Source organism: Catharus ustulatus, chromosome 12 (assembly GCF_009819885.2).
Source record: "Catharus ustulatus isolate bCatUst1 chromosome 12, bCatUst1.pri.v2, whole genome shotgun sequence".
Lineage (NCBI taxonomy): Eukaryota > Metazoa > Chordata > Aves > Passeriformes > Turdidae > Catharus > Catharus ustulatus.
Window position 1 is genome coordinate 9,127,936 of NC_046232.1, and position 16,308 is coordinate 9,144,243.

The 16,308-nt window shown below is 41.3% G+C and overlaps 1 protein-coding gene across 7 annotated transcripts in view; it reads left to right on the plus strand.

Annotated features, from left to right (window-relative positions):
• The window catches only part of MYO5A (myosin VA), a 98,892-nt gene that overhangs the window by 63,948 nt on the left and 18,636 nt on the right, over positions 1-16,308 (plus strand). For 2 of the 7 annotated variants that reach the window (XM_033070248.2, XM_033070246.2), the window contains 11 exons: positions 598-809; positions 2,339-2,495; positions 6,128-6,367; positions 6,851-7,099; positions 8,152-8,245; positions 8,953-9,101; positions 9,812-9,925; positions 12,088-12,231; positions 12,930-12,983; positions 13,692-13,919; positions 14,977-14,985. In XM_033070248.2, the coding sequence (XP_032926139.1) occupies positions 598-809; positions 2,339-2,495; positions 6,128-6,367; positions 6,851-7,099; positions 8,152-8,245; positions 8,953-9,101; positions 9,812-9,925; positions 12,088-12,231; positions 12,930-12,983; positions 13,692-13,919; positions 14,977-14,985 (1,650 nt within the window). Of the gene's footprint in view, positions 1-597; positions 810-2,338; positions 2,496-6,127; positions 6,368-6,850; positions 7,100-8,151; positions 8,246-8,952; positions 9,102-9,811; positions 9,926-12,084; positions 12,232-12,929; positions 12,984-13,691; positions 13,920-14,976; positions 14,986-16,308 lie in introns of all 7 variants that reach the window. The other 5 variants (XM_033070245.2, XM_033070247.2, XM_033070252.2 and 2 more) reach the window with 3 other exon arrangements.

Genomic DNA, 16,308 nt, shown 5'->3' on the forward strand with positions numbered 1-16,308 from the left:
GTGTGCCTTTGTATATTCTCAGTTTTTCCCTCAAAGGAGTACTGCAGCCTGTAGATATGAAATATTACTCTGGTATTATTTCTGGTTTAGTTCTGAAATTTCAGATGTGTTTGAGCAGCAGCAGTGTGCTTTGTTCTGCCCTAGTCCTGATACAATAAGTGATGTGTCCGTGTCTGAAGCCCCAGCTGCTTTGTTTGCACTGTGTAATGTGGTTGAAGATGGACCATTCCAGAGGAGTCAGCTACAATTTAAGCAGAAAATTGTACATGTGCACTGCCTGTATTGCTTTCATCCTCTGGGCCCCTTTGTCACCTCCTGTAGCCTTCCACGTTATTATCTTTATGGCATTCTCATCTAAGCAAAAATCTCACATTGCTCCTTTGGGCCATGCTTGTGGCCTTATTATATTAATTTTTTAACAGAATCATACAGTCAAAATACCCTTCTCCACTACTTAATTTAAGTCTCAGATTACCCAAAATATTACACAGATAATTTTGCCTCTTTACTACTGTGCTTTCATTTAGCCCTTCATTCCTTTTTTTATGCACTAACACTTAATGCTGTAACTTACCCTCTTTTTACCTTTGAAAATAGGACAAGGATAAGTACCAGTTTGGTAAGACAAAAATATTTTTCCGGGCTGGTCAAGTAGCCTACCTGGAAAAAATAAGGGCAGATAAGTTGAGAGCTGCCTGCATCCGCATCCAAAAGACGATCCGAGGCTGGCTGATGAGGAAGAAGTACATGCGTATGAGGAGGGCTGCCATCACCATCCAGAGACATGTCAGAGGCTACCAGGCACGATGGTAAGCACTGCTCAGGGCAAATCCCACACCAGCCTCAGGGCAAATCCCACACCAGCCTCAGCCAGAGCCCTGTAAGTGGGGCATCTCAACGTGATGCATTTGTTCTCGCCTTCCTACACTGCCGGAGTGTGACGGTGGCGTCTCTGGAGCCTGAGACATCACCTGTGTTGTTTTAGAGTCTCTGTGTTCCACCCCAAGCACTGGAGAAAGAGTCAGGAGACGTCTTCTGTTGTTTCCAGAGGTGGTTTATTTTATCTAATCTAAAAGTTCTTTCCCTGCCCAGCCAAGGTCTGCTCAGCAGGTCAGCCCCAGGCACACTGCCCATCCTTGGGGCAGCATTATCTTTTTATACTATAAACTATGTAAACATTATTTACAATTATCTTCCAATACCTATCACTTACATTGTACAGTCTGGTTCTACTCTAAACCAATCCAAAAATGCCAACATCACCTAAAAGATGGATGCTAGGAAGAAGGAGAAAGAAGGACAGAACACACCCTAATTCCTCCATCTTGACCCCAGACCCTTATTATAAACAATCTTAAAAACCTACTTTTTTACCTTATAATAATCTAACTTATACTCTACTTATTTTTTGTGACTTGTAATTCTTCATGTAAGGGTGGTAATTTTTCCCAGGGAGAGAAATCAAAGGCACAGGGGTTCTGGGCACTGTGCCAAGGTTCCTGAGCCCCCTGCCCAGGTCTCAAACTGTCCAGGGCATCCAGAGGGATGTCTTGGGTTCCCACACCGGAGAGGAACTGATTTTCCAGGGAAATGAAGGAAATTGAATATAAGTGTGTCTGTCCTGCCTGGTTTTGACCTTTCTGAGAGGACAGTAGCACCCTGGCTCTATGATGCAGAAAACAAGTAGTACCAAGGAGATATGTTGCGGGTGAGGTAGAGCAAGACTGTCTGCGTCCTCCTTGCCCAGTTTCCATGTGCCCTCCCAGCTGCTTCTGTCCTACTGGAGAAGCCATTCCTCATCCAGGGTGCAGCTGTAAAGGGACATTCATCAGTCAGTGATTTGTTTGGACTGACTTCTGAGGGATGGCCATGGGGCCAGAGAGAAGGGCAGGAGTGCAGGTGGTATTGTTCAAAGACAGGGTGGTGATGAAGGCTATAATAACCAACCTTCAGAAAGAGGCATATGCCAACATGCTTTGTAATTGTCTTACTGCAAGAGCCAAGAACAAGCAAACATTTTCTACTAGTGGAGGTTAGGAGAGTAATCTGGAAGATGACAAAGTGGAAACATCTTTAAAGTTGGAGAAGAGGTGATGAGAAATTAAACTGAGTTTATCTTGTCAGTTGTATAGTACAGTTCTTAGGGGATGTGAAAGCATTTCCTTGTAAAGCTTTGCAAGGTTTAATTTGTCATTCTGTTGTACTGCTACACAGCAGAATAGCAAGTAAATATACTGTGTCACTGACAACATTAAGAAGAAGTTAAAGATATGAGATATTAAAAACTCCAAGCATTCAATCACATAATTACAGGTACTGTTTGTAATCTTTCCCTCAGCTATGCCACGTTCCTGCGGAGAACACGAGCTGCCATCACCATTCAGAAGTTCCAGCGCATGTACGTGGTCCGCAAGCGGTACCGCTGCATGCGGGACGCTACCATTGCTCTTCAGGCTCTCCTGAGGGGCTACATGGTCAGAAACAAGTACCAGATGGTAAGAAATCATCATGCACCTTGTCACTCTGCCTTTATTTCCGCACACTTTCAGGACAAAGCTGCTCTGTGGTGTCTTCTTGGGAATCTGAGATGTTTTGTGTGCATGCTGTTCGGTGGGATGCACATACCAGAGCCTGGATTGAGGGACAACACCTGGAAATCAGAAATATCTAATACTGCCATCAGCTTGTCATTTTAGACATCATCAACATCATCAACATAGATGTACTTAGACTTTCAGTGCAGCCAGTGGAGAATCCAGCAGAAATTTCCAGCATTTCTGACTTTTTCACTTGTTACATAGAATGTCGAGGCACTTGAGATGAATACTGAAAATGGCCGTGCTTGAATCTGCCTCCATGAGTCCAAATCAGTATTGCTTACATCAGTATACACGTGATGCACTCACTACTGGTCCTTTCCCATTCCTAGTTTCAGTGATTCTGAAATGGCTTATGGAATTATGTTGGGAAAGAGATTCCCACAAATACTGGATATTGAAAGTTATCCATGGATGGAGTGGTTTTGTTTTATTTTTTTAATGTCTGTTTTGATGCGGAGATAAATTGATAATGCCCTGACCTTATGATATTGATAATATTTTCCTGAATATGATTGATAATAAATTATTCAGTTGAGAAATTAGAATTTGGTTTTCAGTGGTTACAGGGCTGGAAACAATTATGATTCAAACTGCAAAGTGCTAACATGTTTCATAGCACTTCTATCTACAATAACTGTTACAAGCAGACTCAAAAGTCAGTCTGTATTTCACTGAAAAAGTAACTGAGGGATTTGTTTTCCCAAGCATGTAGATGTTCAGGGCATGCAGCCAAAAGCCATCTGATGCTTGTGTACCATATCTTTGTCTTTTATATTTCAAGTTTCTGTATGTTTTTCATTTGTATTAAAGTTGCTAGACAGTTACATGTTTAGTATTCTAACATAAACTAACCACAAAGTTGAGAAAAAACCCCAAAACCTTGATAAGAATTTCTTAGTAGCAACATCCTTGTGCTTGACTTGGCTGTTCTTTTGTGTGGGTATCCGCTTGCCTTTTTATTGGAATTCTTAGCATTCTTGCTATTACAAACTGTATTTGTGATGTTAAACAAGATGTGTTTTTAACAGTGGTCTGACAGATGTGACAAAGTGACACCTGGGTCACAGCAGTAGGTGGCCTAAAATCTTCAGGAAGATGGGAGTTGTTTATGCCTTGTTCATTGCATGAGTAATACACAGCCCATCTGTCTTAGCACAGTTTAATAAACCTGTTATATTCCCTCCTAATGGAGGTGGCAGGTTTCTGGAGGAGTCCCTGGAAGGGGTGGTCAGACCTGCCTGTCAGGAGGATCCCCCTCGAGCTGTGGATTGTTCACCACAGTAAAACATGACAGTCTGACAAGTGTCCCTGCAGTGTGCTGTGTTTGTCTTGTGCTCCTAAGGTGGGATTTTACCCCAGCTGAGGTACAGCATGGCCAGGGAGGGAAGCACAGGCTCTGTGTGCCATGGGGAGGTAAACACAGGGAGCTGGTGATGATTGCAGAGGAGTGAAACTGAAGGTGACAGGACACCTGAGCCCTGGCTGCACTAATGTCTGGTACACGTGTTGTTCCTTAGGATTGTGAAAGGTACCTGTTGTTGTTGTAGGAAGAGAGGGCATTCGTTGAGTCACGTGGGCAGTGCAAGGAATTTAGTATGGTTGAATCATCTGTTTCACACATCCTGGAGAGCTCCTGCCTGAGACATTGCAATGTGCTTCTCAGCTGGACAAGGACTAGTTCCTCCATAACTTTGACATAAGCTTTCCTGGGATATTCCTGGTAGCTGAAGTAACTTTCCTAATCCTGTCTTTGGAGTGGCTTGTTTCCTCACTGGATTGCATGGATGTGAGAATTCACTGGCAGATGAGGACCATCCCTGCACGATGGAGGTATTTTACAGGACTTGTTGCTTTCAGACTTGAGGTGAAAATTGTTGAAAGCTAGTTGTATTCCAGTGTTCAGGCACCTCTGGGAACCTGAAGGAGTGGTCCAGAAAACATGTAAGGAGGAGGAAGGAGGCAGGAACACCAGCTGCGTGGTGTGCAGTCAGAAGGACTTTGGCTTTTGACCTTGCTGTGCTTTTCAGAGAGCTGCTTCCTTACCTTGGTGTGCTGAGTGCTGCTATTTGCAGTCTCGTTTTTAATTCAGAAATAAATACTAGGGGAGAGAGTTAGTATGTATTAGTCTTGCCACTTGCCAGTGAATTTTAAATTCATTGATGTGGAGCTGTAATGCTTCTAACACATTTCAGTTCATTTGCTATGCAAAAAGAAAAATAAAAAAAGAAATAAAATTACTGTTAGCTGACTAGTTTATCTTATCAGCTTTGTGGTAAATCAGTGTAAGAATGCAAACTGCCTATGGTTTAAACTATCAATTCTGAGCATTAACATGAAATCCTGAATAATTTTGTCCTTTAGAATAAACTGTTTTGTTTGCAGAAGCTTTATTCAGTGAGCTCTGAAGCTCTCTGAATACTGGAAGCCTTGTGGATTTGGGCAGGCTCTCCATGCATAGCTGTAATCTGCTTGAGTTCAGGGGTTCCATTCTGGGGGATCTCTGGTTGAATTAGTGGGTGAAGGATCCAAAAACAAGTGGCAGACTCTTCTTAGCTGAACTTTCTGGCTAACACACAGATGAAGATTGCTGGCATTCATGACAGGTTTGTTATAGATTTAAAAAAAAAAAAAGGATTTTTTTACACCTCAAAGCTCTGGTTGAAATTTCTACCATAAAATAAATTGGAATTAATACACTATAAATTTCGTACTAGAATAGATGAAAATTTTTCCTAAGATATATCAAAAAAAGGCAAAAAGGAACCCCTAAAACAATGTAACACAAACAAACCAAAAGCCTCTGACTTTTTAACATCTGCTTCAATTTCCTCTGGGAAATGCAGTACTGACTGCATTGCATATCAAATGGGGCAATTTTAAACTTTGTTTGGATGAACTTTATGCAGCATATGCCAATGATTCAAAAGTGTTTCAAGATAAAGATGCAGTTTAAAAAAAAAAGATTGTATTTGTAATCTTGCCAACAGGTACCATATAGTTTGCAATTAGCTGGAATCTGACCTCAACACAAAGGAATGCCTGGTGCTTCAGTGTGCCTCCCGTTCTTTTCACCGTGTTTTTCCCTCTGGTTCCTTTTTATTTTGCTCCTTGTTGTTGTCCTTATTCCCATCTTCTTTTCTTCTTGTTGTTTTGTTTTTTTTAATTTGAATGTATTCCATTTGTTGCTGCTCTTCCCCAGCAGTCTCTCTTTGCGGGCGAAGGTGTGTCTGTGTATGTGATGACGGGGCTTTGCTGACCTGCACAGGTGTATTCTGGAGCTCTGCCCCCTTGCCCTGTGTTTGCCCTGCAGATGCTGGGGCTCTGTTGACCTGCACAGGTGTATTCTGGAGCTCTGCCCCCTTGCCCTGTGTTTGCCCTGCAGATGCTGGGGCTCTGTTGACCTGCACAGGTGTATTCTGGAGCTCTGCCCCCTTGCCCTGTGTTTGCCCTGCAGATGCTGGGGCTCTGTTGACCTGCACAGGTGTATTCTGGAGCTCTGACCCCCTTGCCCTGTGTTTTCTCTGCAGATGCTGCGGGAGCACAAGTGTGTGGTCCTGCAGAAGCACGTGCGGGGCTGGCTGGCGCGGCGGCGCTACAGACGCACGCTGCGCGCCATCGTGTACCTGCAGTGCTGCTACCGCCGCATGATGGCCAAGAGGGAGCTCAAGAAGCTGAAGATTGAGGCTCGCTCCGTGGAGCGCTACAAGAAGCTTCACATCGGCTTGGAGAACAAGATCATGCAGCTGCAGCGAAAAATTGATGAGCAGGTAACAGCTCCCCAGCCTCAAAGTCTTGCTTAGCTTCCTCATCACTGTGGGCATTCACTGAATTTTCACTGTAAGGGCTCAGGTCTCTTTTCTGATAAACAACAGTGATAGGAGAGAAGGGGAGGCCGCAGTGGAACTGGAGCAGTCAAACATCCACTTGTTCCTCTCAGCAGAACTGAGAAAAAACACCCACTCGCTTAACGCCAGTATTGCGTTTGAGGCACGTCAGTTGCTCTGTTTTAGGGGAAGGTGGGGTGATCCTGTCTGTGTATGTGGGCTCTCCATCTGATTTTAGTTTAGGATGTGCAGGCTTAGAGACCGGACTGTTCTGTCACCTCGTTAAGCAAAACCAGACCAAAACCTTTTTGAAATGGGGCAGCTGCTCCTGTGCTCCCATGTCTGGGTGTACTCTGTAGGGAAGGAAAAGGCTCCCTTAAACCAGAACTTCTGTAACAGCTGCTCTCTGTGTTGTGCTTTGCAAAGAACAAAGAGTACAAATCTCTGCTGGAGAAGATGAACAGCCTGGAGCTCACGTACAGTACGGAGACGGAGAAGCTGCGGAGCGATGTGGAGAGGCTGAGGATGAGTGAGGAGGAGGCCAAGAACGCCACCAACCGTGTGCTCAGCCTCCAGGAGGAGATTGCCAAGCTCCGCAAGGAGCTGCACCAGACCCAGTCGGAGAAGAAGAGCATTGAGGAGCGGGCAGACAAATACAAACATGAAACTGAGCAGGCATGTATGGGGTCTCAGGTGCATGAGAGGATTTACAGGGACCTGGTGTCCACTCAGGTTTTGCCCAGGCTTAATTGTTTCACTTGTGTGGCTGCTATTTTTACTGTATTTTTATAGCTGTACAGTCCTAAATAGATTTGGTGCCTAAATGGCTACACCTATGGTAGGGAAATATGCTAAATCCATATATTGTACATAAATATATGTATCCTGTCTATTCAGATTTTGATACTGAAAGTGTTTGCAAAGCCAAATCCTTAAGCTGACTTAGTCAGAGGTAGTGAATTAATTTAATTTTACCTACCCAGAGTAATCACAGAGATAGCAGAAATCTGTCCCATACTCAGTATTCAGAGGAGCTGCTATATCCTGTTCAACACATGTGCACAGTCTAGTTCAACAGGTTTCAGCTAACCCCTTTTCTTTGCTAACCACAAACATATCATGCAGGTTGATTTCTGTCAAGAGTGCTTCCTGATTGATAATGGTGCAAGTTTTGAATATTGGAAGAGCCAGTCTATCATTATGTAATGCTGCAGTGATACATTTCAATATCAGATAAGCATAAGGAAAAATATTAGTAGATAAAGCAAAGTGAATGCATAGCAACCATAATCAGAGACAAATGAGTACCTGGCAAACCTGAACACAGGTTAAGTGACCCAGCTTTAAGGCAGAGGCAAATTTTGGTGTTACCCAATTCAGCGGAATTTACCGTACAACTACCAAATGTGTTACTATTTTATGAATATTTCAGTTTGAATTGACCATTGACATTTTGGGGCTTCACTGAAAAATATATGGCACTGTGCAGTGCTTCGGGGCAATTTTAGCATCTGATCAGAAATGGGGTTCAGGATATACAAGGGGGTCTGCAGTGGTACATATTTAAGAAATGTAATTTGGAAATGAAGATATACCTCAGTTCACCAGTTCCACTCTGTGAAGAGCAGTTTAGGTATTTGAACTGTTACAACAAAGATGCCATTGTTTTTAGAGCTACTGATAAAGATGAAGTGCATTCTGAGTCAAATATTTTATTATCTCTGTAGCTGGTATCAGAGCTGAAAGAGCAGAACTCATTACTGAAAACAGAAAAGGAGGAGCTGAACCGCCGCATCCATGACCAGGCAAAGGAAATAACAGGTTGGCTCTGTTCTCTTCATTCAGATTTTCTACTTCATGTTACCTTGTAAAGTGACATTCTACTGCATAGATTGGGCTAATTTGCCTTAGTTTGCAATCCTTTTTGTGCATTCATTTCTTTTTTTTTTTTTTTAAGAACTTGCAAACATCAGAATTATTTACCATTTGAATTTCCACAAAGTCCTCAGGGTTCGGGGCCTTTTTTAGTGGTGGGGGGTGACTGTTCCAAAGCACTTCAATTTTGAAAAGGCAGCTCTGATATTTAATACAGTTTGCCTACTGCAACTTTTCTGGCTGCTGTGACTGTGTAGGCAGCAGCCAGGAAAGCTTAGCTCTAGATGTGAGGGCTGTGATGAAGGGAGCTGTGATGAGGAGGGTCAGGATGCTTGAGGTGTGAAGCACCTCACATTTTGCTTTACATAGCACAGCAATGGGCTAGTGCCTCTTCTTCCTCCCTCCTGGAATCACTTGTAGAAGGTATCAGCAGAATAAATAACTTGTCTGAATGAGCACTTCTGTGGTTGCCACAATAATGCTTTGGCCCTTCATGTTTTTGGGTTAATGTTTGCCTAGAGAAGCACAAACACCGGCTGCAAATGGCAGGCTGTTCCTCTGGGGCTGCACAGGCCTGTAGCTCCTGGATGGATGCACTGCATGGAGGGGGTAGGGCTGGAATTCTCACTTTGGGTCCCTGCTGTCTGTGGCAGAGTCAATGGAAAAGAAACTGGTGGAGGAGACAAAGCAGCTGGAGCTGGACCTGAACGATGAGCGGTTACGGTACCAGAACCTGCTGAATGAGTTCAGCCGCCTGGAGGAGCGCTACGATGATCTCAAGGATGAAATGAACCTCATGGTGGTAAGTGGCTCCTCAGCTGAGAAATCAAAAGCTCTTTACAGCTGTGTTCAGGCAGAGTCCAGTGGGGTAAGTTAGTAAGTGCTGTCAGTTCTATGTGTTGGTGACCTGTACTTGAAGAGAGAATTTGTCCTTTCAAATACTGTTTATTTTGATTAGGTCAGCCAAAACAAATACATTTAATTTTTTTTTTTATTTAAAAAAATAAAAATTAATTGTCACATCTGTGAAGAAGGCTAAACTTCTGCTGTGACTTTCCTGGTGTTATTACTTGTGCTATCCACCCTTATTTTGCCCTCAAGTTATTCACATCTGCTGGGGCTGGTGATAAATTTTAAGTAGTCCTAGGAATGTTCTGTGTGGCAGGAATATAAAATATTCTTCAATAGAATGTGTAAGACATTAAAAAATTGCTGTCTGTGCTTCCTGTAAACGGAATGTTTCTTTCCCACAAAGTGCTGCATCCTTGCTTGGTTCTGCTTTCTGCAGCAGTCCTTTGTGGTGTAAGATCTGACCTGTCTCCATAGAGTTGAGTGCTAACTGTACCTCATAGGCTTTTAGGTCTTTAGAGAGACCAGAATCAAAAACATTTTATTATAAATGTTGATAACTGTGACATAACACCAAATATTATAAACTAAATTAAAGGTTGTGAAGAGACAGTCACAGGGAAAACCATATACTGGTACTGATTTGTTCCATTTGCACTTCAGAGCATCCCCAAGCCTGGGCACAAAAGAACAGACTCAACTCACAGTAGCAATGAATCTGAGTATACTTTCAGCTCTGAGATCACAGAAGCAGAAGACTTACCACTTAGGATGGAGGTAACAGTAAAAATCCCCCACAGCTTTTCACTGATACATGGTTGAACTCATTCCTTTCTCTTTTTTTTTTCCAAAAATGCCTCTGAACACCATGTCTTTATATTGACATATCTAATACTTTAATCCAACTTTCTCCATTCACTTTTGAAGAACAGTTACTCCCTAGTTAGTTGTGATCCTGTGTAAAAAGTCTGTCAAAGTATGCATTGAATTTTTCTTGTATTACAGTAAGCATAGAGTAGATACTTGGTGATCCAACTGATTTGCATCTGTGAAACATTTGGTTGTCAGTGTTGGTAAGCACAATCACTTACTCAGGACAAGGAAGGAATTCAGAAAACCAGTGAGACTTCTGAGGAGCCTGCCTACTGTATAGTCAGTGATTTAAAATGGCAAGCTGCATTCTTAGTAGCTTCATGGAGTGAGTTTCCTGTTGGGGGTGAGAAACTCCTGTTGGATCTGGTTTTCTCTATTTCATAGAGATGAATCAAACTCCCATATGGGAGTTTCCTTTGCATATGCAGCAATACAAATCCCAGGATGTTTGGAAAAATGATCAGGAAGATGTTCAAAAAATGTTCAGCAAGGTGATTTTATTCAGCTAAGGAGTAATAACCATAAATAATTTGTGGTGCAAGTCCAAGCCATTGATAATATTTTCCAGGTTGACTCCTCCTTTCAGCCCATCCCATCACAGTGGCACTGCAAACACAGAGCCCTCAGGGTGGAGGTCTGGCTGTGCTTGGCACTTTGCAGAGTCAAAGCTGTCTCTGTGCATTCTGAGATCTCCTTAGCTGTGAGCCAGGGCACAGCACACCCTGTTTGCCCTCTGCCTAGGTTAGGGATCTCCAGAGTAGCTTTTGACAGGCTGTCACTGCTGCTTTGGAAAGCCTCTGCAGAGAACTGTTTTCTCCTCTGGATGCAAATATCCTGACGCATTGGGGCTGGCACAGCCTCTCTCTGCGCTCTTGCATCATTTGCCTTTCCACTTAGGTTTTCCACCTTGCATAATGGTTTCAGGATGATGCTCCTACATTCAGGATAATCAGGAGAAGGGCAGTACAACAGCACGTGATGGGATGTCACATGAGCCAAATGCCATCTTTTCCTTTGGCTAATATGACTGAATTGCTGTTCTAGAGCCAGGTTTGGGTTAGAATATAAACCAAGAAATGAACTCACACGAGTGTGAATGAGTGCAGCACTGCATTTGTTTAACCCCTCAACATTCGCCACTTCCCACTCTAGACTAACAATGTAGATTAATTATACAAAACCACATTAAAAAAATCAGGCCCACCTCGAGGCAAACGAGTAAAGCCAGAAAACTCAAAAGTCTGTTTCCTTTTGCCTGAGCTATTAGTGTGGTTTATGACTCTTCCCCTCAGCAGTAAAAGGAGATGAAGTGGAAATGGCTGTGCTTGCTTGTCTGCTGCAGTCATTAATATTAATTTTCTAGTTCCTTTTCTAGGCTTTAAAATTTTATGGTACAGTTCATAGTAAATACTTTGATCTTCTCAGTACATAAAGTCCAAAAAGGCTGATGGACAATTTCTAATGCACCTTCAGATTGCAAACTCTGGTCCTTGCCCAGAAAATAGTGAAGAAGCCAGTGAATTAGTCTTAGAACAGGCTGTATCATTAGCACAATGAAAGGAAAAAGGCATAAAATCTATTTTCTGTTACCTATTTTTTGTATTACATCCCACTAAATTAAACTTCAAATTAGCAGAGAGATTTCTCTTTAGCTGAAGAACTTACTATAGAAATCATTGAAAACTAAGCCCCTAAAACTAAACAAAAAAGCCCTTATTTACAGTTGTTTCCAGGTGAGCCTAACCACAAACTTTTTCTTTTTTCTACTTTCCCCCCTTCAAACAAGTAAGACTATAAGGTATGCTTAGTTATAGATCTCCTGTCTGTTAGGTAGTGCTTTCTTCTGCTAGGCTTTAGGCTTAGAAATATTTTTTACTAGTAAATCCTTTTTTAAAATAGTGGTTGATAGCTGATGAAATATTTTAGCTAGTCAATGCTCAGAATCAAGTAACATTTCTGTGTTCCTCTCTTTCCCCAGTCTGTTTCCCATCTTTACTCACTGTCGTGCTTCCTTGTGCTGTGGAAGGGGAGCACTTCTTGACTTGCCTCTGTTGTTTCTAAAGCAGGAGCCTAGTGAGAAAAAAGCAGCGCTGGACATGTCTCTGTTCCTCAAGCTGCAGAAACGGGTTTCAGAACTGGAGCAAGAAAAGCAATCCCTGCAGGACGAACTGGACAGAAAGGAAGAACAGGCTCTCCGTGCCAAAGCTAAGGTGGACTCCTTGCAGCTGATCAAATGCTGACATCAGGGTGTCCCTTCTTGTGAAACAGCTCTGTGAATGCTGACTGGCTTTCACTAGATCTGTATCTTCCTCTAGCACTTGCTGTATTTAATGACAAGTTTCATACTGGTGCTTAGTTCTAGGGACTGGTTTTTTACTTTTCCAAGGTCTTTGAGATCCTCTGAGGGAAGACAACAGGAACAAAAAGTGCTTGGGACTTCAGTTAAAAAAAATAAAAGGCTGAAAGGCTGTTTTTATTATGGAATAGTCGTAAGGAAATCGACTTAAATGATGGGGAGAAGGGATAATTATTTTAGGAAGAACTGTTTGAACCAGGATGCATAACCTAAGCACTGGGCTTAGACACATTAGCTGATGGTAATTTAAATTCTGATTTGGTCTCCTGAAGTTCTTAGAAAATTATGAAACCATCTTTGGCAATTGTTTATTACATTTCTACCAGTGAATTTCTTCATCGTGCTCTGTTTCATTACCATTGACAATATATGATTTTATTTATATTAACCAATTATGTGTCATAAACTCAGAAGTGAAGGAGACAATACCAATACTCAAACTACAGCAGTTAGCAGTTTATAGTTTTATAGGGAAATAATTTCAGTTCTCTTTTGTTTTCCTACCTCAATGAAGGATTTTTAGTTCTCATACTTGTTTGTATTCTTTCATAGGAGGAAGAAAGGCCTCCCATAAGAGGTGCAGAGTTGGAGTATGAGTCACTCAAGGTAATTCTAAAGTAGAGGTTTCTGGGTTTTTTCTAGTAAGACTCTTGCCACCAGTTGTATGTGTTGGCATAGAAAATTATATCAGCCCCCCTGTTTCCAAATAGTAGCTGGAGAAACAACAACAAATATTCCCAGCAGTCATTTCATTGTAGGACTGCTCTTTCTGAGGTGTAGTATGTGTGGCTGGGGATGCAAAACAAAAAGATCCCCTGTGCCAGGGGGAGTTCTCTTTTAAAACACTTAGTATAGCTGGCAAGTTAATTTGAGCAAAAATACAGTGATAAATGTAGGTCTTTTTTTCAAAAACATTATTTAAATTACTGCATATCTTTAGACCACTAAAACTAAAAATATTTCCTAATAGTGATGAAGAATTTTCTTAGCCTGCTGACCACTATTTGCTGTGAACTTTTTTTTTTGCTAAGGGGAGAATAAGTGGAAAAAAAGATTGGCTATTCTGTTTCCCATCAGATCTGTCTGATTCATGTGTGTGTGCTCTGGTTTTGCATTTCAGACAAGGTTAGTCCTGTTAGTGATATTCTCCCAGACACTATTGACCATAGTCAAGGGGCCAGGGATACAGGGGAGATTGCTGGATTTCTGGCAGTTACACATCATTCTTCCCATTTCTAGCCATAGTTTTATACCTGTGGATTACAGCCATGTTGCAGTGCTGCTGGGTGACACAATTGTCCCTGTTTCTTGCAGCGTCAAGAACTTGAATCTGAGAATAAAAAACTGAAGAATGAGTTGAATGAGCTGCAGAAAGCCCTGACAGAGACACGAGCTCCAGAGGTGACTGCTCCTGGTGCCCCAGCATACAGAGTCCTCCTGGACCAGCTGACCTCAGTCAGTGAAGAGCTGGAAGTACGCAAGGAAGAAGTTCTCATCCTGAGGTCTCAGCTTGTTAGCCAGAAAGAAGCAATTCAGCCCAAGGTAAATCCCACTGTGCAGGAGAGTTAGATTGCATCATTAACATGTTTTATTTATTAACAGCATGCTTGAAATGGCAGAAGAAAATAGTCTGGGTTTGAAAACCTTTCTAAGTTAAGCCATTGGTCCAATATTGGTGCCCAAAACACAGCAGTCTGAATTAGGGCTTGTATTTATCAACCAGTCTGGGGTTTCTCTACCATCATTCATGTGAAGATGTACAGGCTGTACCAAAGTTCTGATCCTCCCAGACTTCTTTAACAGTGCACAAATAATTCTCATTGGCACCTGTATCATTTCTCTAGTGTACTGTTGGACTGGAAAATTCAGAGGAGTTCTCAGGAATTCCTTTAAATTAATAGTTCAGAAAAAAGAACAGGTTGTTCTACATCTATATGATTGCAAGTCAGTAACATTTTGTAAAGATGACCTCTGAAGATATGTAAATTCCATGTTACTGCTTGATAGGTGCTATGTGCTTTTATAGAAAAAAGAGTAGATTACAACCACTGAAATGCACATCTTCTAAAAAGCTCTGACTCTGATGACGTAGTTAGGAAAGTAGTAGCTCTGCAAATAAAAATCATTCAACCTGAAAAGGTATCATGTAAATCCAGGAACTAGTAATTTCCACTGAACTGAGCTATCTTGTGTTTCATAACTGCAGCAAGAAGTGAACAGATGTGTCATCTTTCCTTTGCTGCTGCAAAGTTATGTCTATATTTGTGCTAAGTAAACTGGAAGTTTGTGGTGCATGAAGATGTGTAAGTCTTGTTTTAAAGGATTGACTGTAAAAAAACAGAGCACATTTTTGTGTAGTATTTAGAACATTGTAAAGAAATACTTAGTAAATCTTTCTATACCATTCTCAGCAGTGGTGGGATGCAAGTGTTGATTTTATAGCAGCTATGAGTATGAGGAAAATAGGAAGGTGACCTGTGGGATGGCCAGCAGCCAGCTTGCAAATAGCTTCTGCCTTTTAGGTTGGACAGCTGCACCACAGACAGATTTTTTTAATGTTTTGTTTTTCTTCTTTCTTGCCTACCAATTTGATTGCCAGGAGGATAAGGTACACATTTTCTTCTACAGTTACAAACCAGAGCTTCCTAAATGCTAAAATAACCCTCAACAATATTGAGCTGTCATTTCCCTGCCTCTTAAGTAGCCTACGTGTTCTTGCATTTTACCTTGACATTATTTAAAAGCTTTTCCCATAATTCTATGTCCTTTGCATTCCCATTTTCATGCTCTGCAGATTTAAACAAGTTATTTCAAAACAAGCAGATTTAAAAGTGTTGGTTTATGTCAACCTGAATATGAAAGGAAGGATTTAGGAATTGTTCTAGTCAGCTCCATCCTGTTTCTTGCTGAGTATGTTTGAGGGGTAAGGACAGTGATCCAGCGAGCACTGTGATCTGGGAATCAGACCTCTGTTAACTTGCAAAGCCCTTGTATTTCACAACAAATTCAGTGTCTATGGTATGAAGAAGTACCTCACTTTAGAGTGTTTGCTGTCCTTGGCAGGCAACAAACACTGTCATCTTTAGATACTGGATGGGAATTGCTGACTGTTTGATTAGAAAATGCAGTTGAATACATATAAGTGTAAGAAACCGAACTGACTCTAAATGATAGATGTTCAGACTGCTAAAGCTTGATAGATTGGCAGGTGAGATACAGCAGTTTTACTCTGTAATAAATTAATAGTAGAAAAACCTCAAAGATCTCATAGAGATGTTTGGAATAATTCTTTGAGGAGCTTACATATTCTATTGTTTTTCATATTGGATAAAACGAATCATACTAGACATAGAGATGTAGACTCAACTAAACTTCTTACTGTAAATACTTTCCAAAATTGTGATCATGAAAACAACATCTGCTTGTTTTGAAAGTCAGAATTCCATCTCTTCTGTTCATTAAAGTCCTGTGACTCCATGACAGTGACTCAGTTCAGACTGGCCAAGGTGACTATAAACATCTATTAAGTATTTCAAGTTTTACTGAAGAAAAATCAAAAGTGCCATAATAAGCATTCAAAACTGAAACAAAATGGTTCTATGATGCTATCTAAATTAGAAAATCTCTAGCTCTTGTAAATTCTTTCCTGCTTTGACAGAGTATTTAAAATACATGAGTGAGAAATAGTTCCTATTTTTGGTCTTTTAAATTTCCATGTAATACTATGTTTAAGAAATATTAATAGAATTAAGCTGTCAAAACTATGCTGCTGCAGTTTTAGTATAAGCAGCTGTTCCTGGTAATTTGAATAAAATGCAAATTCAGCATTTAGTGAAATTTATTTTGTTCCTTTTATATGATGAACAAATGGAAAAAAGATTAACATATGTAGCTGTGGGAACCCAGGACATCCCTCTGGCTGCCCTGGATG